Genomic DNA, 27,221 nt, shown 5'->3' on the forward strand with positions numbered 1-27,221 from the left:
ATCCCCCAAATCCAAGCCCTGTCCACATGTGCCAAACCCAATCCTCCCCATCAACACCCAGGACTTACCCAGAGGTGATTCCTGGTGTCCTGCTGGTCCTGCACTCAAGCATTGGGCAGGAAGGCACCCGCGCATGAGTGCTGAGGGCAGTGCCTCAAAGATTTAAACTTAGCAGTGTCTACATGAGCTCTATGGATGATGTCACCCATGTGTGAGAATACATGCCTGTTGTCCTCAGAGAACACCTGCTACAGGTAAGTAACTTAGCTTTACTTAAGTACAACATTATGGTTCTGCAATTAACCATGCCACACTCAGCCATAGGGCAGGTTGTATGCTGGTGTGCATCAGGATGAGGGGAGAGAAAGATTGGGCAGGGCAGATGTCAGATTAGGGGGTATGGGTAGGGGGTAGGGAAGTGTAGGGCATATTCCTGATTGGGGAGATAGAAAGGGAAGGGTAGGGCTGATGCAAAAAAAAAAAAAAAAAGCTAGTAGACCAACATTCTGTTTCCCATTAGTCTTTGTTGCAGTATCCCATTTATTGGACCTTTTGTCTATTTAATCAAGGATACTTCAACAAACTTCCTTTACGTATACATCCACAAATTCAAATCATTCCTGAAGGATTACGAATGAACTATATTCTCCAAGGGTGCAACTCATGAAAAAGGCCGTATGTTAGACTTCATGACTTCCTATACTAATAGCCTGCCAGTACCATGGTCTGACCACTTCCAACTGGATTTCACCATTGATATCTGTATGTCAACTTTACCAGACATAAATCATCCAAACTCATCTCCACCAGAGGTAAAATCAACTAGGCTATTTTCAGGTCTGGGCTAACAGATTTCCTCACTACCACATCTCCTATACATGGGTCGATCAAATCCTGCTGGTACACCAAGGTGAAAGCCATACTAGACAAAATTACTCCATTTATCACTAAAAAAGGAATGTCAATTCCTTGAAAACAATGGAGAAAGAACAAAGATACTACTGATAAATACAAATGGAAGTCAGCCTTCTGACACTAAAGAAGGTAGCTGACTCAAAATGCCAATATTATACCAGCCTAATAGGTCAAGAAAATCTTGACAACAAAAAAATGTTCTCCTTAGTTAAAACACTAATTTCCATTAATAAGAATTAACATTCACAGAAAAACAGGTCCCACCGCCCAAGATCTAGCTGATCAATTTGCCAATAAAATCCTCCAAATTAGGTCCGAGCTATCTAAAGCTACACCAACAGAGGAGAAAATCCAACCCATAGCTCAACTTTAATCACTGGAGATCATACAGCCCAAGGATTCAAAACTGACCAAAATCTGTTCAACCACTAATAGTTGAGGATATAAGATCAATGCTGTTGAAATGCTCCCAAGCCAACTGCTCCCTGGATAAATGCCCAAAACACCTCAAATTCATCCTTATGAAAACAGTAAACTGGCTACTCAATAATCTCAATGAGCTTTTGAAAATTGGCTCTCTTTCTCCTGATATGGACAAAATTGTTCCCACTCCACTTCTGAAGGAACCTGGGCTGGGCATAGCATTACCTGCAAAATACTGTCCAGTGGCAAGCATACCGCTTTTTACTAAAGTGTTAGAAACCTACCTTAGTAAACATCTCTCTCTATATCTGGAAAAAGTTTCAATTTTACACTGGTCACAATTTGGCTTCAGATCGTCACAAAGTACGGAAAACATTGCTGCTAGTTCTAACTACATATGTCAAACAACATCTATACAAAGACGACCAAGTAATTCTTCTCCAATTTGATATATCAGCTGCATTCAATACAGTTAACCACACATTGCTACTCAATCGCCTGGATCAGATAGGAATAATAGGGACTGTGTTCAAATGGTTCAGCGAACCCCTTTCAAGTCGAAGTTTATTTTGTCAAGCAAAACAACCAACATTCCAACTTCTGGTGCTCCTAACTGTGGGGTCCTGTAGGCATCTCCCCTGTCATCTATCCTGTTCAATCTCTTTTTGTCATCCCTTGCTTCAATACACCTGGGACTTAATGAACTACTATTATCCTACACAGATGACATCCTAGTTCTCTTACCAGTGACAGCATCAAACATAGATCCAACTCAATCTGTAGCGAATGGTATGACTGCTGTCAGCACCTGGGCACTGACCAATAAACTAAAATTCAATACGCAAAAAAACCAAGGTACTGTGATTCCAAAATCAGGGAGTTGATGTCCCATCATCAATATCTTTGACCAATGGTCAAATCTTTACTGTCAAATCTGAAACTAGGGGTTTTGCTTTGCTCTTCACTCACCTTCGTTTCCCATATTAACCAGCTATGGAATAAAACACTATTTAAAATGAGACAGCTACGTCTAGTCAGATCATTCTTCAACCAAAAAGCCTTCGCACTATAGTCCAAATCTAAGTCCTACCTCATTTGGATTACTGTAATGTTCTATTTCTTGGTATTAAGAGTCAATATCAGAAAAAACTGCAAATCATACAGAACACAGCTACTAGACTAATATACAGATTGAATAGATATACTATAGTGTTTCAACTCATCTAAACAAACTGCACTGGCTTCCCATAGCAGAAGGACTCAGGTTCAAAGCTGCTTGTTTAGTTTTTCAAATCCTACAGAGCTTCACCTCTGAACTGCTGACTAAGACTGCTTCGCTATATCTGGTCCAGTCTAACAGACTTAAACAACAACTGATGCTAATGCCACCATTCCAAAAGACAAGTTGAAACCAGAAGATTTTCAGCTCTCTCTTCCCCGTTCTTGAAGTCAAAATATAGAACTCTCTACCTATTCCCATTAGAACAGAAAACAACTGCCTCAACTTTAGGAAGAGGCTAAAAACCTTTCTCTTCCCAAAGACTGCTTCATAACAATCCATCTTGACTTCTACCTCCTAGTATCATTCATTATCCTTTCCTTAATGTTTTTAGTCTCATGCATTAATCCAATGGTCTCTGTTTCTCATACATCACACTAACACTATTTGCTTTTGTCTCACCTAGAATGTAAACCGCACTTAACCCTGGAAAAGTGGATATTAGCAGTGTCAATGAAATGCCTAACCACTCACCCGGGGTAACCCTGCAGCCACTTAAAGGGTCTATCCCCAGCACATCTCAGGTCCGCCATCACCTGCTGCTTGTGCTCTACACTAGCACCTTCCACCGACTGGGTCACAACCACCTCTGGGCGAGTCTCCCACTCTCAAATTATCCCCAATGATTTCTAGGTTACTGGAGCCATGCTCCCAGTGGTCCCACAGTTCCCAGAAAGCACTCACAGACTCAACACACAAACCACCAGGGTTCTTTATTAGTCCAGACAAACAGGGTGAACAAAAATTCTGTTTATTCTCATAGAAATATTGAACAGTGGAACAGAAAAGTGCAATCAGCAAACAATAACAGGTAGCTAAAAGATCCTAAGAACATAAGAATATCCATACTGGGTCAGAACAGTGGTCCATCTAACCCAGCATCCTGTTTCTAACAGTGGCCAACCCAGTTCACAAGTACCTGGCAGAAACCGAAAAAGTAGCAACATTCCATGCTACCATAAGAACATAAGTGTTGCCATACTGGGACAGACCGAAGGTCCATCAAGCCCACTGTCCTGTTTCCAATAGTGGCTAATCCAGGTCACAAATAACTGGCAAGATCCCTAAACAGTACAATACATTTTATGCTTCTTATCCTAGAAATAAGCAGTGGATTTTCCCCATTTTAATAATGGCTTATGGGCTTTTTTTTTGGAAGCTATCCAAATCTTTTTTTAAACCCCGCTAAGCCATCCACTTTTACCGTATTCTCTGGCAATGAATTCCAGAGCCCAATCACACATTGAGTGAAGAAATGTTTTCTACGATTTGTTTTAAATTTACTACTTTGGAGATACATTGCCTTCCCCTAGTCCTATTATTTTTGGAAAGAATAAGCAAGCGATTCACATCTACCTGTTCCACTCAACTCATTATTTTATATACCTGTATCATTTCTCCCCTCAGCCGTCTTTTCTCCAATCTGAAGAGCTCTAGCTGTTTCAGCCTTTCCTGATAGGGAAGCTGTCCCATCCCCTTTATCTTTTTCGTTCCCCTTCTCTGTATCTTTTCTAATTCCACTATATCTTTTTTGAGATGCGGTGACCAGAATTGCCTATAGTATTCAAGGTGTGGTCGCACCATGGAGCAATACAAAGCATTATAACAACCTTGTTTTTATTTTCCATTTCTTTCCTAATAATACCTAACATTATATTTGCTTAATTAGCCATCGCCACACATTGAGCAGATGGTTTCAATGTATTGCCTAGATTCCTTTCCTGGTCGGTGACTCCTAATGTGGAATCTTGCATCACATAACTATTGTTCAGTTTCCTCTTTCCCATATGCATCACTTTGCACTTGATCACATTAAACATCTGCCATTTGTATGCCCAGTCTCCCAGTCTCGTAAGGTCATCTTGCAATTTTTCACAATCCTCTTGTGATTTAGCAACTTTAAATAACTTGTGTGTCATCGGCAAATTTAATTACCTCACTAGTTATTCTCATATCTAGATAATTTATAAATATGTTTAAAAAGCAGCGGCCCCAACACAGACCCGTGTGGAACCCCACTATCTACCCTTCTCTATTGAGAATACTGACCATTTAACCCTACTCTCTGTTTTCTATCCGTTAACCAGTTTTTAATCCACAATAGAACACTGCTTCCTATCCCATGACTTTCCAATTTCCTCTGGAGTCTTTCTTGAGGTACTTTGTCAAACGCCTTTTGAAAGTCCAGATACAAAATATCGACTGGCTCACCCACATGTTTGTTCACCCCTTCAAAGAAATGTAGTAGATTGGTGAGACAAGGTTTCCCTTCACTAAATCCATGTTGATTTTTGGGCTCATTTTCAAAAGAGAAGGACGCCCATCTTTCGACACAAATCAGAAGATGGGTGTCCTTCTCATAGGGTAGTCCAAATCGGTATAATCGAAAGCCGGTTTTGGGCATCCCCAACTGCTTTCCGTCACAGGGGCAGCCAAAGATCAAGGGGGCATGTCAGAGGTGTAGCGAAGGCGGGACTTGGGTGTGCCTAACACATGGACATCCTCGACCCATGATGGGAAAAAAAGAGCGTCCCTGACGAGCACTTGGATGACTTTACCTGGTCGTGTTTTTCTTATGACCAAGGCACAAAAAGGTGCCCGAAATGACCAGATGACCACCGGAGAGAATTGGGGATAACCTCCCCTTACTCCCCCAGTGGTCACTAACCCCCTCCCACCCTCAAAAATATCTTTCAAAATATTTTTTGCCAGTCTCAGATGTCATATTCAGCCCCATCACAGCAGTATGCAGGTCCCTGGAGCAGTTTTAGTGGGTGCAGTGCACTTCAGGCAGGTGGACACAGCCCCATCCCCCCCTACCTGTTACATTTGTGGAGGAAACAGCAAGCCCTCCAAAACCCACCACAAACCCACTGTACCCACATTTAGGTGCCCCCCTTCACCTTTAAGGGCTATGGTAGTGGTGTACAGTTGTGGGTTTTGGGGGGCTCAGCACACAAGGTAAGGGAGCTGTGTACCTGGGAGCAATTTATGAAGTCCACTGCGGTGCCCCCTAGGGTGCCCGGTTGGTGTCCTAGCATGTCAGGGGGACCAGTACACTGCAAATACTGGCTCCTCCCAAGACCAAAGAGCTTGCATTTGGTCGTTTCCGAGATGGACCTCCTTGGTTTCCATTATCGCCGAAAATCAGAAACAACCAAGTCTAGGGCCAACCTAAATTTCAAGATTTGGACATCCCTGACCGTATTATCAAAACGAAAGATGTCCGTTCTCTTGAGGCTAGAGTAGCAGACTTGATGGAGCTGAGGGAGACAGAGAGGTACATAGAGGAGACCTACAGGGATGTTGTAGAGAAGTCCCACCTCCAGTCTGGTAGCCCCTGTGTTACCTTGGAGGAGGGAGGTCTCCTAGAAGGAGAGCATCACCCTGGTGAAGTAGGAAGTACTCCTGTACCCAGGACCTGCCCACCAGGGGATGTACTATCCTTTCGCACCGAGGATATGTCTCCAAGTGCTGCCCGGGAGGGAAAGGTTAGGACAGCTGCTGTTGGTGATTCAATCATTAGGCATATAGATAGCTGGGTGGCTGGTGGACGTGAGGATCGCCTGGTGACTTGCCTGCCTGGTGCGAAGGTGGCGGACCTCACACGTCACCTAGATAGGATTCTAGATAGTGCTGGGGAGGAGTCTTCTGTCTTGGTACATGTGGGTACCAATGACATAGGAAAATGTGGGAGAGAGGTTCTGGAAGCCAAATTTGGGCTCTTAGGTAGAAAGCTCAAATCCAGATCCTCTAGGGTAGCATTTTCTGAAACGCTACCTGTTCCACGCGCAGGGCCCAAGAGACAGGCAGAGCTCCGGAGTCTCAGTGCATGGATGAGACAATGGTGCAGGGAGGAGGGTTTTAGATTTGTTAGGAACTGGGCAACATTCTGGGGAAGGGGGAGCCTATTCCGAAAGGATGGGCTCCTCCTTAACCAGGGTGGGACCAGGCTGCTGGCGTCGGCATTTAAAAAGGAGATAGAGCAGCTTTTAAACTAGAAATGGGGGAAAGGCCGACAGTCGCTCAAAAGCGCATGGCTCGGGATAAGGTATCTTGCAAAGATACCTCTTAAACAGGGAAGATAGGGTTTCTGGATAGTGAGGTTGCACAACAGACCGTGGTAGGCCAGGTGCCCTTAAATACAACTAAAGATCAGACAAAAGATGGCAAATCAGTAGTGTCCAGTACTAAGCATCATGCAAATAGGAACAACAAACATACTCTGAAATGTCTATATGTAAATGCTAGGAGTCTGAGAAATAAGATGGGAAAGTTGGAATATATTGCACTAAAGGAAAAATTGAATATCATAGGCATTACTGAGACCTGGTGGAAGGAGGATAACCAGTGGGACACTGTCATACCGGGGTACAAAGTATATCGCAGTGATAGGGTGGACCTGACTGGTAGAGGGGGTAGCATTGTATATTAACGAGAGCCTTGACTCAGATAGATTACAAATTCAGCAGGACACAAATCACACCTTTGAATCATTGTGGGTTGAAATTCCATGTATAAAAGGAAAAAGGACGGTGATAGGAGTGTACTACCGTCCGCCTCGCCAGGATGAGCAGGTAGACGCAGAAATGATAAAAGAAATCAGAGACGCAAACAAAACGGGCAATGTGATAATAATGGGTGACTTCAAGTATCCAAATATAGACTGGGTAAATGTAACATTGGGACACGCTAGAGAGGTACAATTCCTTGATGAAATCAAGGACAGCTTTATGGAGCAGCTGGTGCAGGAGCCGACAAGAGAAGGAAAATTTCTAGACTTGGTCCTTAGTGGAGCGCATGATCTGGTGAGGGACGTTATGGTACTGGGGCTGCTTGATAACAGTGATCATAATATGATCAGTTTTGATATCGACCTTGAAGTAACTATACACAGGAAGTCAAATACGTTAGCGTTTAACTTTAAAAAAGGAGACTATGATAAAATGAGAATTACGGTGGAAAAAAAACTTAGGGGGACAACTGAGAGGGTAAAAACTGTACAACAGGCATGGACGCTGTTCAAAAATACCATCCTGGAGGCCCAGGCCAAACATATTCCACTAATTAGAAAAGAAAGACGGAACACCAAAAGACAGACAGCCTGGTTGAAAAGTGAGGTGAAGGAAGCTATTAGGGCTAAACGAAATGCCTTCAGAAAATGGAAGAAGGAACCATCTGAAAATAACAAGAAGCAGCATAAGGAGTGTCAAAGCAAATGCAAGGCCCAGATAAAGAAGGCCAAGAGGGATTACGAAAAAAAGATAGCATTAGAGGCAAAAAAACATAGTAAAAAAATTTTTCAGTATATTAAAAGCAGGAAGCCGCTGGATGACCGAGGGGTAAAAGGGGCAATCAAGGAAGACAAAGACGTAGCGGAGAGATTGAATGAATTCTTTGCTTCGGTCTTCACCGAGGAAGATTTGGGTGGGATACCGGTGTCGGAAATGATATTTCAAGCGGACGAGTCGGAGAAACTTACTAACTTCACAGTAAACCTGGAGGATGTAATGGGGCAGTTTAGCAAACTGAAGAGTAGCAAATCTCCTGAACCAGATGGTATTCATCCTATAGTACTGATAGAACTGAAAAATGAGCTTGTGGAGCTACTGCTAGTGATATGCAATTTATCCTTAAAATCGAGCGTGGTACCGGAAGATTAGAGGGTGGCCAATGTAACACCGATTTTTTTAAAAGGTTCCAGGGGAGATCCGGGAAATTATAGACCGGTGAGTCTGACGTCGGTGCCGGGGAAAATGGTAGAGGCTATTATTAAAAACAAAATTACAGAGCACATCCGAGGACATGGATTACTGAGACCGAGTCAGCACGGCTTTTGTGTGGGGAAATCTTGCCTGACCAATTTACTTCAATTCTTTGAAGGAGTAAACAAACATGTGGACAAAGGGGAGCCGGTTGATATTGTGTATCTGAATTTTCAAAAGGCGTTTGACAAGTTTCCTCGTGAAAGGCTACAGAGGAAATTGGAGGGCCATGGGATAGGAGGAAAAGTCCTATTGTGGATTAAAAACTGGTTGAAGGATAGGAAACAGAGAGTGGGGTTAAATGGGCAGTATTCAGAATGGAGAAGGGTAGTTAGTGGGGTTCCTCAGGGGTCTGTGCTAGGACCGCTGCTTTTTAATATATTTATAAATAATTTAGAGATGGGAGTAACTAGCGAGGTAATTACATTTGCTGATGACACAAAGTTATTCAAAATCGTTAACTCGCAACAGGATTGTGAAAAATTACAGAAGGACCTTACGAGACTGGGAGATTGGGCGGCTAGATGGCAGATGATGTTTAATATGAGCAAGTGCAAGGTGATGCATGTGGGAAAAAAGAACCCGAATTATAGCTACGTCATGCAAGGTTCCACGTTAGGCGTTACGGACCAAGAAAGGGATCTGGGTGTTGTTGTCGATAATACACTGAAACCTGCTCAGTGTGCTGCTGCAGCTCGGAAAGCGAATAGAATGTTGGGTATTATTAGGAAAGATATGGAAAACAGGTGTGAGGATGTTATAATGCCGTTATATCACTCCATGGTGCAACCACACCTTGAGTATTTTGTTCAATTCTGGTTGACGCATCTCAAGAAAGATATAGTAGAATTGGAAAAGGTGCAGCGAAGGGCGACTAAAATGATAGCGGGGATGGGAAGACTTCCCTATGAAGAAAGACTAAGGAGGCTAGGGCTTTTGAGCTTGGAGAACAGACGGCTGAGGGGAGACATGATAGAGGTATATAAAATAATGAGTGGAGTGGATCAGGTGGATGTGAAGCGTCTGTTCACACTTTCCAAAAATACTAGGACTAGGGGGCATGCGATGAAACTACAGTGTAGTAAATTTAAAACAAATCGGAGAAATGTTTTCTTCACCCAACGTGTAATTAAACTCTGGAATTCGTTGCCAGAGGACGTGGTGAAGGCGGTTAGCTTGGCAGAGTTTAAAAAGGGATTAGACGGTTTCCTAAAGGACAAGTCCATAAACCGCTACTAAATGGACTTGGGAAAAATCCACAATTCCAGGAATAACATGTATAGAATGTTTGTACGTTTGGGAAGCTTGCCAGGTGCCCTTGGCCTGGATTGGCTGCTGTCATGGATAGGATGCTGGGCTCGATGGACCCTTGGTCTTTTCCCAGTGTGGCATTACTTATGTACTTACCTTGTTTCTATAATACGGGTTTCCCCGCCCCTCCATCGGGATGTTTTGCGAGGACGTCCTCAACAAAACTTGGACGTCCCTTTTGAATATGCCCCTCTTTGTCTCATTAATCCCTGCTTTTGAAAATGCTCTGTAATTTTGTTCTTTATAATAGTATGTACCATTTTGCCTGGCACTGACATCAGGCTCACCGGTCTATAATTTCCCAGATCACCTCTGGAACCCTTTTTAAAAATCAGCGTTACGTTGGCCACCCTCCAATCTTCTGGTACCAAGCTTGATTTTAAAGATAAATTACATATTTTTATTTATTTATTACATTTGTATCCCACATTTTCCCACCTATTTGCAGGCTCAATGTGGCTTACATAGTACTGTAGAGGCGTTACTAACAATAGTTCTGCAAGTTCAATTTTGTAAATACTCTAGGATATATACCATCTGATCCTGGCGATTTGCTGATCTTCAGTTTGTCAAATTACCCCATTACATCTTCCAGGTTTACAGAGATTTGATTGTTGCTCTGACTCGTCAGCATTGAATACCATTTCTGTCACCGGTATCTCTCACACATCTTCGGTGAAGACCGAAGCAAAGAATTCATTTAATCTCTCTACTATGGCTTTGTCTTCCCTGAGTTCCCCTTTTACTCCTCAGTCATCAAGCAGTCCAACCAATTCTTTTGCCGGCTTCCTACTTTTGATATACTTTAAAACGTTTTTACTACCCTTTTTTGCCTCCAACTCAGTCTTCTTTTCAAAGTCTCTCTTTGCCTTCCTTATCAGTTCTTTGCATTTAACTTGCCATTCTTTATGCGGTTTCCTATTATTTTCATTTGGATCCTTCTTCCATTTTCTGAAGGATTTTTGTTTAGTTCTAATAGCTTCCTTCACCTCACTTTTTAACCATACCGTCTGTCGTTTGGTCTTCTTTCCTCCTTTTTTAATACACGGAATATATTTGGCCTGGGCTTCCAGGATGGTATTTTTGAACAGCATCCACGCCTGATGTAAATTTTTAACCTTCGCAGCTGCTTCTCTAAGTTGATTTTTTTTTTCACCGTTCTTCTCATTTTATCTTAGTCTCCTTTTTGAAAGTTAAATGCTAATATATTTGATATCCTGTACGTACTTACTCCAGAGTTTATATCACATCTGATCATGTTATTATCACTGTTATCCAAGAGGCCCCAGCATCATTACCTCCTGCATCAGATCATTCACTCCACTAAGGACTAGGTCTAGAATTGTTCCTCATCTGTTGGCTCCTGACCCAGCTGCTCCATAAAGCAGTCTTTGTTTTCATCAAGGAATTTCATCTCTCTAGTATGCACTGATGTTACATTTATCCGGTCAATATTGGGGCAATTGAGATCACCCATTATTATCTTGTTCCCCAGTTTATTAGCCTCCCTAATTTCTGATAACATTTCTACATCCATCTGTTCATCCTAGCCAGGTGGATGCTAGTACACTCCTATCACTATCCTTTTCCCCGTTACATGTGGAATTTCATTCCATAGGTATTCCAAGATGTTTCGTGTCCTGTAGAACTTTTAGTCTATTCGATTCAAGGCCCTCCTTAACATACTATGCTACCCTTCACCAATTCAATCAACCCTATTACTGTAATATAATTTGCATCCTGGTATGACAGTGTCCTGCTCTGTTTTCTTCAAGGCTAAAACTGAATTCAAAGCCAGTTAGCTTCAAATTCCAGGCCATTCAGCGCTCTTAACACAACATTTCAAAAATATATTGCATCTTGCTTCCTGTTTGTGTTAAATTAATGGAAAGAGCATTCATTTCTCTGTTTACAGCAAAGAAACACCACCTGCTGGTGAATTAGGAGAAATTCACTTCAGGACATAATTAAGGCAGGAAAATATTCAAAGCTAAAAAAAACACTGTTTCTTCACAAGCGGCATACAAGAATTGATTTAATTTGATTTTGAAACTCTTTCCCTCTGTGGGGGTTCAACAAAATGTCCAGCAAAGTCCAAACAGTTCTGTATACATAGTCAAAATAATATTCAGAAAATTGTCCTTTATCTTTTAGCATGCAAAAAGAATCCAAAACCAATATTATGTAGCTGGGGTCAAGTCCTTTCCCTGCCTGCCACAGCCCATGTAGCTCTGCTTTCAGCTGTATCTACCTGCTGGCAGGAAAAATACTGTCATTTAAGCCAATTCAAAATATACTCAGAAGAGGTGACTGTAAGGGAAAAAAATTAATAAACAACGAAAGAAAACCCACAGGTAAAATGTGAACAGAAAAGTCCCATACCCATCTGTCAAATGTTTCAGGTTTCAGACTTGGCTCTAGTGTCCTTTACCACAACCTCCCCACAGGGAGACTGAGTTCTGCTCTAAATGTTCACCTGTTATAGGACAGTAGGCTTTCCCCCCAAGCACTTCCCTGGGACCAGATTAGAGAGGAATACCTGCCTGTTGTTCCTATTGGAGGAGCTGGAGGGCCTGTCTTTAAGGTGCATGTGATTACTCTTTACTAACTGTTCCCTCCGAGGTTGATTCTTTGGTTCACAAATCAAGCCTATTCTGCAATTTTGTTTTTTGGTCACAACTTTATCTCATACTAGTAAAAAAGGCCCGTTTCAGTTTTCAAGGAAACGGGCGCTAGCAAGGTTTTCCTCGGAGTGTGTATGTTTGAGAGAGTGTGTGTGTGAGAGTGACTGTGTGAGGAGAGAGAGTGACTGTGCGAGTGTGTGTGTGTGTGTGTCAGAGAGAGAGTGAGAGTGGGTGCGAGTGTATCTGTGAGAGAGTGTGTATGTGTCAGAATGACAGTGTGTGCGAGTGCATATGTGAGACACAGCAAGACCGAGAGTTTGCTGAACCCCCTTCCCCCCCCCCCCTTCCACCCCTGTCTGAGTTCCTGAAACCCCTCCTACTTCTTCACATGTGAGTTCCAGGACTCCCCCCCCCCCCCCCGCCACTTCTTCCCATCCCCCCCTCTCCCCTTCCCACTCCTCCTCTCCCCCCTCTCTGAGTTCCAGGACCCCCTACCCCCTGATCCAGGACCCCCCTCCCCTTCCAGTTCCAGGACCTGCCCCTACCCTTCCAGTTGATTTCCAGGAATCCCCTTCCCCCGTGTTGTTTCAGGACCCCCCTCTGTAGTTTCAGGACCCCCCCCCCCTTCCCTCAGCTGTCATTTCAGGACCCCCCCTCCCCATCTCCTGCACGTTTTTACCTCCCGCATGCTTCACACAGCCTCTTCTTTCGCTTCTGTTTCAGCTGTTTGAGGGAGGGACCACACGAACAGCCGAAACAAGCGAAAGAAGGACCCCCTCCCCCCCGGTGTTGTTCATGACCCCCCCCCCCCTTCCTTCCCCTGTCGTTTCAGGATCCCCCTCCCCACCTCCTGCACGTTTTTACCTCCTGCACTGCAGGGACGCCGCTTCACACAGCCTCTTCTTTCTCTTCTGTTTCAGCTGTTTGTGTGGTCCCGCCCTCAAGGGTGGGACCACACGAACAGCAGAAACAGAAGCAATAGAAGAGGCTGTGTGACGCAGATGACGTCACTGATCTACTGCCGGAATCAGACCACGAAGCCACGGTCCCAGGCAGAGACCGAACGTTGGAGGTGAGAATTATTATATAGGATTTCTGACTTCCTTTATGTGAGGGAATGTAGACATCCTCACAATGCCACTTTTGTACTTTATCCTACCACTAACATATCTGAAAAATGTCTTCTTCCCGTTCCACACCTCTTCCCTTTCTTCCTACCCTTTCCTTTCTGAATCAAATATAGCTTGGTATAACTACATCCCAGTCCAATGCAACTGTTGTTTCTTACCAAGACCTGTGTTAAACATTCGTTCTTTCACAACCCTGTCAGACATCCAATTGATTAGACAGCAATTCCATATTCTGAATGGAGGCAAGGTGGTTTTTCCCAAGCAAAAACCAAACAACACAATCTTAGCTTTTCCATCTCTAAGTTTTAAACTTCCATTTCCAGTTGGGCAGAGCTAAGCTGTCTAGCCCAAACTACTAACTTTTGCTACTATAGTTAGCCCTAGAGACCCTAAAGATAGGACTGTGGGTCCATTAGTTCTTAGTGGGAGTAGCAAGCATCCCACCTTTTAAACTTGAGTGGGGTCACTTAAGGATTTTTGATTAGTAGTACAAGTTTTTCCTTCTCTTCAGTTCTGCTAGGGTCATTATCTCATGGTCTGATATGCAGCCCACGGTAATCAGTGATTGTCACGGCACTGATCACTACAGGCATAACTTGACTGGGATATTGTCCACAGGAAGTTATCTGGGTGCTGGCTGATATTCAGTAAGTTGTTTGGATAACAAAGTGGATAAAGTTAAGACAGCCTTTTGCTTTCTTAACTTTACCTGCTTTGTTATCTGGTTAGTGGTCTGAATATGATCACTAACAAGTTTAACACTGGCTTCTTCTTAACTCTGGCCATGGACTGCCCTAACATTAAGCAAATAGTGCTGTAGCAGTTTCCCTGGATTTTCAGGAGCAGTATGTGGTTATGTGCCACTAAAAATCCAGGGGTCTTTTCTCCTTCTATCAAACTGTCATTGTTTATATGATGCACTGGTGATGTAGTATTTCCACAGGATGAACATTGCTGCCACTATGCCTTTTTATAGACTGTGATGTATGATCTTTCCCAGTTTTGTGCTACAGAAATATGCATGTATGTTTCACCAGTTTTCTATACTGGGTGGGAATTTCTATCATTCTTTTTATTGTCCTCAACCCTTTTGAGATACATCTCTACCTGCAATGATTTTATTTTATTTCCTCTGTTTTATTTTATTTATTTTTTTCATTTATAGCCCACTTTAATCTATATTTTTTTCCAGTGAGATATTATCATTCTTCTTTTTCTTTGGCTTCGCATCCTTGTTGCTAGGATTCAATCTTTTTTTTAATTCCAACTTGCTGTTTTCAATATGAAGAGAAAAAGTGGAGGAATAGGGATTAGAAGAGAAAAGGGGAAGGGAGTGGCTGACTTATACCTATTACTCTTCTTTGCACCTACACTGTCCCCTACACCTGCAATCAGCCCCCTCCCCCCACTACTCACACAACCCAGTTACTACCCACACAATCCCACCTTGCCCACTCACTCAGTAAAGCACATCTTTGTGCAATATTTAGAGCATTTACTTGTTAACATTTACTGTCCACTGCTGTAAACATGCTTATGTGGTTCATTTGTACTTGACTAATATATATCTTTGCTTTCATGGTCATAGGAGTGCAGAGGCCTTCAGAAGAGTTTGAGTTATGCCTTCCTGATGGAGATGTGACTGTACATGGGGCTATAGGTGTCACAGAACTTGCAAATACAGCAAAGACAGGTGAGAATGTACAAATGGTACAAAATGGCTTGCTTGTGAATTCAAGGAAAGGCTATAATGCTGTTATATATAATGCAAGGGAATGCAAACAAGGTTGTAGAAAGCAGTAGTCACGGTTTTCGTTTTGAAAACATTAATTGCCTGATTATGACCCAAAAATGTCATAATTCCATAAAAATGAGTATTTTGTTTGGACAATAAAATTTGCATTTTCACCAAATTTATGGATCATGTATACATCCCCACATTTCAAAACAGCTGTTCCAGGAATATGTTTTTTAAGAAAAATCCTGTTTTTTTGCCATTACCTACTGTAGTAACAACAACAATGGTTACTGATCCCCCATAGGAAGTTAAAACGCTGCTACCTTAAACACATAACTAGGTAGTTTGCTGACTGAAAATTAAATAGAACCAATGGATAAGAAAGAGAGAGAAATAAGAAGAAATAAAAAAAATCATTACATCAGAAGCATGTGAAAGCACACATAGCCAAAGTATAGGAAGAATTGTGATCAGGTAAAAGAAAGCTACAGATGTGGTACATCAAACCCTAGTGATCTGTACAACTCCCTGCCAATTCCCCAAAAGCCTTAATGAAAAGATGGATTTTTCATGTGTGTGGTCTCTGATTTTTTTTTTTTAAGATGGTTCCAGGTTCAGTGACACTGGAATAGTGTTCCAAGCAAGGGTACAGTACAGTAAAATGTATTGTGGCAAATGTAAAGTTGTACTCGTGAAACAGAAGGGACATCAGGCAACAATCATGTAGTAAGTGTAGAGCAGGGGCATAGCCAGATGGCAAATTTTGGGTGGGCCTGAGCCCAAGGTGGGTGGGCATGGAATTCACTCCCCCAGTCCCCCTCTGGTTTGCTCCTTTCTCCACCCCTCCCTGCCCTCAAACCCCAAATATTAAATACTTGAGCTGGAGGGGATCCCCAAACCCTGCCAGCTGAAGATTTCCTCCTCCTCCTCGAGCAGCCAGCACTCTTCCAATTGGCAGCCAGCAGCACTTGCCTCAAACTGATGCTGTTGCCAGCAGGCCATGTATGCTCAGTGCTATGGCATGTGCGAAAACTGAGCATGTGCAGAAGGGCTGGTTTCAGTGTCAGCTCAAGGCAAGTGCTGCTGGCTGACATTTGGAAGAGCGCTGGCTACCCAAGGAGAGGAAATCTTCAGCTGACAAGGTCTGGGGATCCCCAGCAGCCATAGCAAGAGTGTCACAATTTGGGTGGGCCTCAGTCCAAAGTGGGTGGGCCCTGGCCCACCTAGGCCCACCTGTGGCTACACCACTGGCGTAGAGACCTGGCAGGAGTATAAGGAATAACTGAAGATGATAGAAAAGGAATATCACTTTACAGTACTTTGTGGGTTAATGTAGGAATCTTGAACTGTATTCTGTATTAATAGGAAACCAATGGTAGTGAATAAAGAGTAGTGTAACATGATTGAATTTCTTAGCATGACATACAGTAATGTGAAGTTTGCTCCCCTCCTAGTTTTTTCTCCATTTATTGCATATGTGTCGCACTGAATGGTTTCTGATCTTTAAACAAAATATAATATTAGATTAAGGGAACCTGAGTAACCACACAACAGTTTATGGTGTTATGCTAGATGCAAATTTAATCATGCAACAGCAAGTAGATCAAGTCATTTCTGCAGCTTTTTTTCAGCTTCAGTTATTGAGCAAGTTGAAGGGGATCGTGCCGCCGTCAGATTTTCGGATGATTGTGTAGAGCCTGGTTCTGACAAAAATTGATTACTGTAACTCTTTACATTTGGGCATGTCATCATTCCAGGCTGTGCAGACTGTCCAGAATGCAGCAGCATAGTTAATTTTTGGAGTGTCCAGTACATATCACTCCAATGCTTTAAAAAAAAAAAAAAGCGCCATTGGCGCCTCTGACGTATCATTATGCTGAAACGAGTGCTTTCTCTGTTGCTGGACCCTGTGAGATAATCTTCCTGGTCATCTAAGATTATGCAATAATACTCAACAGTTCAAGCAACTCTTTAAAAAAAAAACAATGAGTCTTTAAGAGTTGCTTGAACTGTTGAGTATTATTGCATAAGACCTTTCTAGAGGAATGAAGGATACTAAAATGACTGTGATATGAGTCATTTGCACTGTCCATGGAGGGACTTATATCATTTAGATTTTGTTTTGATTGTATTTTTAAGATGAGTGATTGTTGGTTTGTTTTTTGTTTTTGTTTGATTCTGTTTTATTGTTACCCGCTTTGAGTTAAGGTGGGATACAAATGTAAAAATTTAAAAGAAAAAAAATACTACATCATTTAAGAAACAGTTATCCAACACTCATATCACCCATGTGATATAGTAGCTGCCCCCTTAGTTAATCAACCAATTGACCAATTTTAATTCATCTTTCGATTCAGCTAATTAAACACTGCTAGGCTTGATTGCACCCTGTTGAATCTAAGCCTCACAATTAAAAAAAAATATAAACCTTGCTGGAGTCTCCTGGTGAGGGGCGTCAGACTGGAGTCAGTGTCGTGCAGGAGTTGTGACCTATGTCAGCTTCAGGGTGGCGGAGTCGGGACCCAAAGAGAATCTGGAAGATGCTGGAGACATGTGGGAGATTGAGCATGTATAAACACACCAAATCGTATTGGTGTGCTGTGCAAAAAAGCAGGCAGCTTTGGGGCAGGAACAGTGTGGAGTGCAGCTGGTCTGGGCTCAGGACATTGGAGCTACTGAGCATGTGCAGTTAGAGCTCTAGAGGCTCCATTATGCCACGAACAGAACCGGAGCCCCAATTTTTTGGAGTGACCCAGTAGTCTACCACAAGAAATTGCCCAAGAGACAGATTGGGGACTCAGGACACTGGCTGAAGACAGGGAAGACAATTTTTAACTTTTATGGGTAAAATTTATAGATTTTAATCATGGACTTCAAGAGAGCAGGAAACACATATTTTAATGATAATTAGGGGTTGGCAAGAGGTTAAAAACATGGGCCAATGTGTTTTGGAAAAAGTGGATTTTTATGTTTAAACATTGTATTTTTGTGACTGAGTGGAAACCTGCAAGGAAACCTGTGGGCTGGAGATGCAAAGAGAAGTTATTTTTTAATTTTTGGAAGCGACTTCACAGGGTTTGGGTGGGTTTTTAGCCATTTTATGTGAAGATGTGGTGACATGGATATAACTTTGGTTCTGAGTAAATTAAAATTTTGGATTAAAACAGGCTAAATGTGGCCTGAAGAAAGGTTATTGGGAAATATAGGATTGTTGTGTAAAATCTTTTATTATTTCATGTGTGAATATGGCAAAAATTTAGAAAGTGGATATTTATTTGCAAACCTGTTCATGCTTGCATGCAAAATTTAAAGACTTTCTAAACTGCATGGTTGTGATTAGCTACAGGAGGCTCTGATGAGAAAGATCATGTTATTAGAGTCTCTGTTTCCTGAGAAAATAGCTTGGTTTACAGTTAGGAGAAGGGTGAGAGACTCTGAAGGGAGCAGACATAAATCTGAGTGAATGCTGTGAGTTTGAGGGGTTTTTTTTAGAGTCAAAGGTGATTGAAATTGATGTTTGATTTGGAATGGAAGTTTAAAAATTGTTAGAATGCCAGCTGTGTGGTTTTTTTTTTTGTTTGTTTTTTTTCCTGTGAATAACAGAATTTACATTTGAGAACTCTGGGTGTCTAAAAGAAAAGAAGCATGGTAGTCAGTATTTCTATAGGGAAGCTGCTGTGAACCTATTATAATTGACAAAAATCTATGACAGTGCTGACTTGTACATTTTCTGCCTGTTTTTTTTTTTTATTAAAGTCTGGTCTGTCAGAGTTTGCAATATTGTTGTATACACTCTTTGAATAATGACAGTTTATTGAAAGATTCTTGCTAAGCTTAGGCCAGATTGTAGGTCTGACTGCACTGTATCTTACTGATTAATCGTTAAAGCAGTACCTGCTAACAAAGATTGGCCCTGGGCTGTTCTGAGTAATTGGTCTATGAAAGAGTTCAGCTGACTATTGATAAACTCCACAATTGAGATGTGACTGCAGAGGCAAAGAGAGAGAGTATAATTATTAGGCAATAATCACCCTTCTGTAGCCTAGGGATCAAAGTATTCAATCATGGGGTCCTTTTACTAAGGTGCACTGAAAATGGGCTGCGCTAGTGTAAGCGTGTGTTTTGGGCATGTGCAGATCCATTTTTCAGCGCTCCTGTAAAAAAGACCTTTTTTTTTTTTTTTTTTTTTTGCCGAAAATGGACGTACAGCAAAATAAAAATTGGTGCATGTCCATTTTGGAGCTGAGATCTTACCGCCACCCATTGACTTAGCGATAAGGTCTCACTCGGTAACCGTGTGGTAATCGTCTACGCACGTAGAATGACAATTACTGCCTGGTTTCCACCACGTACAGGAAAATAAACATTTTTTATTTAAGTGTGATGTGAAGTCTTCACCAACGTCTGAGTCAAATAACGCACACTAGCAAACAACTCTGTAGGGTTATTTAATGACTGCTCAATCTTCTGCTGAAAATAAACATTTATTGCAGTTTCTGTTGCTTTTTTTATGACTGTACAATCTTCTGCAGCTTGAGTTTTTACAATCATCTGAGCTCTGATATCTATTAAGATCTTTTTTAGACCATGATTTTCTCCAAATTCTCTCAGCCTTCCTAAGAAGACGCTTCAACTCCTTAGCACTCTATTATGACAGGTTCAAGGGCTTCCTGTAAACTAAGTGCAACAATAATGTCAGTGCAGTATATCAATTAGCAGAAAATGGAAATAACCCTGAAAATAAAAATAAAGAAGAAAAGCTAAAACATGCAAAGACACAAGAAGAAAAAGCAAACATGGAAGAATGCATTTGTCACATAGAGGACATGAAATGAGATTGAACGGGGGCAGACTCAAGAAAAATGTCAGGAAGTATTTTTTCACGGAAAGAGTGGTGGATGCTTGGAATGCCCTCCCACAGGAGGTGGTGGAGATGAAAACGGTAACGGAATTCAAAATGCGTGGGATAAACATAAAGGAATCCTTTTCAGAAGGAATGGATCCTCAGAAGCTTAGCGGAGATTGGGTGGCAGTGCTAATGGGAGAGGCGGGGCTGGTGCTAGGCAGACTTCTATGGTCTGTGCCCTGAAAATGGCAGATACAAATCAAACAAAATTCTAAATGATGGGGAGATCCCAATAATTAAGCATGAGTATGTCTGAATTTTTAGAGGAAAGGCCTCGAGAAGCCCCTAGTTTAACTCAGCTTCAGGGGCTGGACTTCTTCATCATTGGCCTGAAAACCTCCGTTGGATCTAAACAATCTTGTGTATTAAAACACTTTACTTTCTTTAACTTAAATAATCAGATCAGCTTCTCTTGAAAACAACTGAACTCACACCAGAGTATACTTAGCTTCATCTGGTGTGGTTTAACTTTCAGATTCTTTAGCGGATTCTTTATACACGTCTGCCACGACCAACGATGACCATCATTTCGTAGACCTGCATCAGGGTTCAGTGTGATCTGCGGACCACTGAACCCTGATGCAGGTCTACGAAACGACGGTCATTGTTGGTCGTGGCCGACGTGTATAAAGAATCTGCAAGTTAAACCACACCAGATGAAGCTCTGGTGTGAGTTAAGTTGTTTTCAAGAGAAGTTGATCTATTTAAGTTAAAGAAAGTAAAGTGTTTTAATACACAAGATTGTTTAGATCCAACGGAGGTTTTCAGGCCAATGATGACGAAGTCCAGCCCCTGAAGCTGAGTTAAGCTAGGGGCTTCTCGAGGCCTTTCCTCTAAAAATTCAGACATACTCATGCTTAATTATTGGGATCTCCCCACCATTTAGAATTTTGTTTGCATCAATTGGGAGACCACCTCCAGTTTCGTTTAATAGTTTTGCACCTATCTAGATACAAATCAAAGTCAGGTATACACATAAAGTAGCACATATGAGTTTATCTTGTTGGGCAGACTGGATGGACAGTACAGGTCTTTCTCTGCCATCATCTACTATGTTGCTATCCAGCTTATAATCGAAAGTGATCGCCGGCTATCTTCCAACACAAATCGGGAGATGGCCGGCGATTTCTTAAAAGCGGCGAAATCGGTATAATGGAAAGCGGCATTTTAGACAGCATCGTGGCTTTCCCGTCGCTTCGCCGGCGAAAGTTCAAGGGGGCGTGTCGGTAGATTAGCGAAGGTGGGCATGGGCATGGCTACCAGATGGCTGGCTTTCGCCGATAATGAAAAAAAAAAAGCGGCGTTAAGCAGTATTTCGCCAGGTTTACTTGGTCCTTTTATTTTCACGACCAAGCCTCAAAAAGGTGCCCCAACTGACCAGATGACCACTGGAGGGAATGGGGGATGACCTCCCCATACTCCCCCAGTGGTCACCAACCCCCTTCCATACTAAAAAAAATAAAACTAAAAACCTTTTTTGCCAGCCTGTATGCCAGCCTCAAATGCCGTACCCACCTCCATGACAGCAGAATGTGTTCTATCCTCCGACAGCCTTTCCCTGGTTGCGATGTGGCTCTCAGGTGAGTGTGACACCTTTTCTGTTAGGTGCCCTGCAGAGTCACATTAGCAATGCATTTTGGTGGGTGTAGGGTACTGGGCCCTACTCGCATGGTGCTTTTCCCCCCTGCTAACTGGGTCAGAGTGTGCCCTGTTTTGTTTCCTGTTGTAGTCCATGCAGTAGTGGCCATTTTTGTAAGCCAGTTTTAGTTCCCTTTCCTGTGTTACCCACTTTAGAGAACGTAGTTCTTACCTTGAATGGTGCTGAAAGAGGGCATTGTACACCATTGTGCCAGCTCTGACCTACTGCTAATCTTAGTACCAGGGACTCTGATCTGCAGTTAACTGTGAGTAAACGTGGTTATTTCAAGAAAGGACTTTTTCAGAGAGATTAGTCTTCAGGTGTGAACTGGTGTGCCAAAGTTATACAGCAGCAATAAGTCCTAGAGGCTGTATGCAGGTCCCTGGAGCAATTTTAGTGGGTGCAGTACATTTGTGGGTAGTGGGTTTGGGGGGCTCAGCTCCCAAAGTAAGGGAGCTATGCACGTGGGAGCTTTTCTGAAGTCCACCGCAGTGACCCCTAGGGTGGCTGGTTGGTGTCCTGGCATGTCAGGGGGGGCCAGTGCACTAAAAATGCTGGCTCCTCCCACGGCCAAATGCCTTCAATTTGGCCGTGGTTTGAGATGGCCGACATAACTTTCCATTATCGCTGAAAAACAAACCTGGCCATCTCAAACCCGGCGAACTCCAAGGCATTTGGCCGGGCTAAACCGTATTATCGAAAAAAAAGATGGCCAGCCATCTTTTTCGATAATACGGTTCCAGCCAGCTGTAGCGCCGCCACCAACATAGATCGCCGGCGATCTATTTGGCCGGCGACGTTCGATTATGCCCCTCCACGTTTACCACCAAAACAGTCACACTGAGTTTAGGTCTTAAATATGTAGACAGCCTCTGAAAAATGCAAAAAAATAAAATGGGGGAAAAAAAGCCTTAAAAAGTAAAAAAAAAATGAAAAATTGAAAATAATGGTGGACATAAATTTAGCGAATCTAAACAATCAAATTGCTCACAGGACCATCTTCAGTACACCTTTGAAATCACATGTTTATACTAAATTACTCAAGTTATCTAGGGGGCATATCTAGAGAGTGTAACCATAAAGATATGAAATCAAATAAACCTTACAAACCGGATGTCATCAAACAACTGTGGTGATTACAGGGCTCATTTTCAAAGCACTTAGACTTACAAAGTTCCATAGGTTCCATTTAAAAAAATAGAGAATCCATTTCTAAAAAACACTCATGCCTCCTCAAAAATCATTCAGGCTTACAAAAAGTATTTAGTAAAAGCTAAGGGAGTCTAGCCAAGCTATGATAGTAACCTCCAACAAAAGATTAAAGGTTTTTTTTAACTTTAAACAGCAGGTTTTATGAAACTAGAAAGCTAAAAAATTATTCAATACATTTACTAACCTAAATCAGAAACTACAGAGAGAAAAGCAGCAAGACTAAAGTATGAAATTTGACTAATCAGCAGTCCTGCAGCATTTCCACACATTATTAGTCCGATGCTTAGAATGCAGTGCTGCTATGGCATCTGGCTTTTCAAGATCCAATTTTCCCGCACTGAATGCTAATTGACAACCCAACGAAGTCAGACTCATAAAATAAAAATCAAAAGTGACTTAACCCCATTTTAAAAAAAAAGGGAGGAAATAATTTACTCCAAAAATTGTATTCATATATAGATATATTGTTTTTCAAGAAGCTGAAAAAAATGGAAAATGCAATATAATAAAAAAATAAATAAATACTGAAAGGAATAAAGGGTTATTTCCTAATATTTTTATACTGCCAATGGATAAAACAGACATTAGTTATCACAATACAAAAATAAACACATAAATATATAAATAATACCTCAATAAATAAAATGTATTAAATTTACATAAATAATATATGGGTAGAGGGGCCTTCTGGCTTTTATGTGTAAATAGATCAATAACGAGATATACTGTACATAAATATATTAATGAATAAATAAAATGCATAAATGAGTCATTCACAAGAATTACAGTGAAAAACATATTCTATTCCGTAGTTATCCCAAAGGTTCAGTGTGGATAACAAAGTAAAGAAGTCCTCTAGTCACAGGAGAACTACAATAAAGTGCATACAATTCAATAAAATCAACAAGTGACAGGCGCAAATAAATTAGTTTTCGAAGCCTTCCTAAACAAAGAGTAAGAGTCAATTTGTCTAATTTGTAAAGGCAACTGATTACAAATAAACACACCTTGATAGGCAAATGTAAGCTCTAAAAGATGTTTACATTGAATATTCCTCATCAATGGATAATTAAGTTTCAAACGATGAGTTTGCCAAATAAAGATAAAAGATCTTGGAATAATCAAGATATAAACCAGTTTCTCAGAGGTCAGGTTATACAAGGATTTGAAAACAAGGCATGCCACTTTAAATTTTAGCCTTTCTTTATCAGGCAGCCAATGCAACCTCACCAACAAAGAAGAAGCTCTCTCAAATTTTCCTAATTGGAAGATGAATCTAGCAGCAGTATTTTGCAGTAACTGCAACCTTTTTAACTGCCTATCTGATAGACCACAGTATAGCGAGTTACAATAATCTAAGTATGGAAGCGGAATAGCCTAGGCAATGCTCCTGGAGCTTAAAGGATTCATCATAGATTGAATTTCTCTCAAGTGTCTCAATCGGGGAAAAAAGAAAACTGCTCCAGGGTCCTGCATACTGGTGTCAGGGAGCTGGGTATGACATTTGAGGCTGGCATAGAGGCTGGCAAAAAAATAAAATTTTTTTGGGTGGGAGGGGGTTGGTGACCACTGGGGGAGTAAGGGGAGGTGATCCCCGATTCCCTACGGTGGTCATCTGGTCAATTGGGGCACTTTTTTGAAGCTTGGTCCTAAAAATAAATGGACCAAGTGAAGCCGGCGAAATGCTCGTCAGAGCCGGCTATCTTTTTTCCATTATCAGCTGAAGCCGGCCATCTCGTAACCACGCCCCGTCCCACCACCATCCCACCTTCGCTACCCTGCCAAAACACCCCCTTGAAGTTTGGCCGGCTCTGCGACGGAAAGCAGTTGGAGCCGGCCAAAATGGGCTTTCCATTATACCAATTTGGCCGGCTTCAGGAGATGGCCGGCCATCTCCCGATTTGTGTCAGAAGATAGCCAGCAATCTGTTTCGAAAATAACCTGGTAGGACTCCAAGAATTTTAGATTTATCTAAGCTAGTGGTTCCCAAACCTGATCCTGGAGGCACCCCAGCCAGTCAAGTTTTCAGGATTCTCACAATGAGTATTCATGAGAGGGATTTGCATGCACTTCCTCCACTGCATGCAAATCTCTCTCATGAATATTCATTGTGGATATACTGAAAACCTGACTGGCTTGGGCGCCTCCAGGACCAATTTGTGAACCACTGATCTAAGCATTTGAAAGTCTCACCTGACAACAGTATAAAATCTATGGTGGGGAGAAGTTCATATTGACCAAACCACACTGCCTTCGTTTTAAACTTATTTAACTTTTAAAAAATTTCATGGGCCTATTGATCTCTCTTTGCAATAATTTGCTTCAGTTAGTATATCTTCAAACTTATCCAAGGCAGGACATAAATATCATCCTCATATGAAAAATTAGAGGTACTCAACCCAGATAAATCTACACCCAAAATCCTTAAATAAACAGTGATGGAGAAAGCCATGTTGCCGAAATATTACTTCCTTTCCGTGCATTATGGTCCCGATATTCAAAACTATTTAACAATCCAGGAGCCTTTCGTGGTCAGTTAAATAGCATTTTAGCGCTTAACCACTGATATTCAGTGGAAGATAACTAGTTATCTCCCACTGAATATCCACGGGTAATCACTAACCGGCTATATTGCATGACATACCCAACTAAGCGCAGATACTCAGCACCAAACCAGCTATGCTTAGTGGTTAAAATTGGCCACATAAATAACAGGCCTATCTTTAACTGCTAATCACTGAAACGGTTTGCACTGAATATTGGTTTAACCAGTTAAGTTGCTGTGGTTGGAAATAAAACCGGATATTCAGTGCCAGAATGAGCCCAGCATTCAATATCTGGGTTTAACGCCACCAGCGGACAGCAAAAGCCCTGCCCACCGCTGGCTAAATAACGGAGGGTTTATGATCTTTTTCTTAAAAACTCCCCAAACCAATTCAAAACTCTACCATGAACACCCAGCTCACTCATTTTATATTACAGCTTAGAGTGATCAAATGCAGCAGATATATCAAATTGTAAATGCACAAATTGTCTCCCCTTACTTAACAATAGCCTAATTTCTGAAACTAATTCCAGTAATAAAGATTCTGTACTGTACAATGACTTGAACCCATGTTTGGTGGAATGCAAAGCATTTTATGAAACAAGAAAATCAGTAAGCTGAAGATTAACCAAAAATTTGAGAAGTTTAGCAAACAATGAAATACTGGCAATGGGCCTACAATTTTCAACTTTAGAGGAGTCTGCCCTGATGATTTTAGGATGGGGGTTAAAACAATATAAGACGGGTCATCTGGATAGATAACTTTGACAAGAACTGCATTTAAAAACAGGTTATCCAGTAAATTAGACTCAATGGAATACTTTTTAGCAAATAAGATGAACAAATATCCAGAGGGCAAGGATTTTTAGAGCCTCTCTTAAGAATACAGGCAACCGATTCTGTTTCAACAGGCAGAAATTGACTCCAAATTCTGTCCCCTGAAATATAATTACAGTCATTAACAGTATTTACATCCACACTGGATGAGATGGAAGTAGAAGAAAGCCTAATATAATTTACTTTGATTTCAGTGTAGTCTGCCAGCTCCTCCGTACTAGGTTGTAAAATGGTTGAAGTAGACAGAACTGAATCTGTAGAAGTCAGCGGCGTAACTATTTTAAAGAGTCATTTTGAAGAATTGTCTGCTTCATCAGTCAGTTGCTCAAAATAATAATTCTTTGCATCAAGTAATGCAAATTTGTATTGCTTAATCTCCTGTCTCCAACTTGTGTAAGTATCTTGGCCCCTCAGTTTCTTCTAGTTTCTTTCTTTCTAATTTCCTACACTATTTCTTCAGAATCAATAGAGCTTCAATAAAGCATGGATTTTGTTTAGTTCTAACCTTACTGGTCTTAACTGGGGCTATTTCATCTAGGGACTCAACTACTGTACTATTCCAAGACTGTAACATCTCAAATGAATTTTTTCCATTAGGTAACATACTCTCAATTCTTTGCCAAAACAACTCAGAATCAATCTTCCTACGCTTAGTAGTATACTTTGTTTTAGAACTAGAATAAAGTAATTTCTTAGCCTCAGAAAACAAATTAAAGAAAAATGATCTGACCAGCAAACTGACCATCAAACTTGATGACCAATGAAAGGAAAATGACCCCCTCCACAATTATAAGCAAGAAAGTCTAACATGTGTCCTTTCTTATGAGTGGAACCAACCACATCAATCCAATAATTGGACAACTATAAAAAAATATCTAGGAACTGCTGCATACAATC

General features: G+C 41.5%; 1 protein-coding gene across 1 annotated transcript in view; it reads left to right on the forward strand.

Moving 5' to 3' along the window:
- The window catches only part of CIT (citron rho-interacting serine/threonine kinase), a 1,023,678-nt gene that overhangs the window by 677,728 nt on the left and 318,729 nt on the right, over positions 1–27,221 (forward strand). The window contains 1 exon segment of the mRNA XM_030217566.1: positions 15,036–15,140. Within this exon segment, the coding sequence (XP_030073426.1) occupies positions 15,036–15,140 (105 nt within the window).

This window comes from Microcaecilia unicolor, chromosome 11 (assembly GCF_901765095.1).
Source record: "Microcaecilia unicolor chromosome 11, aMicUni1.1, whole genome shotgun sequence".
Classification (NCBI taxonomy): domain Eukaryota; kingdom Metazoa; phylum Chordata; class Amphibia; order Gymnophiona; family Siphonopidae; genus Microcaecilia; species Microcaecilia unicolor.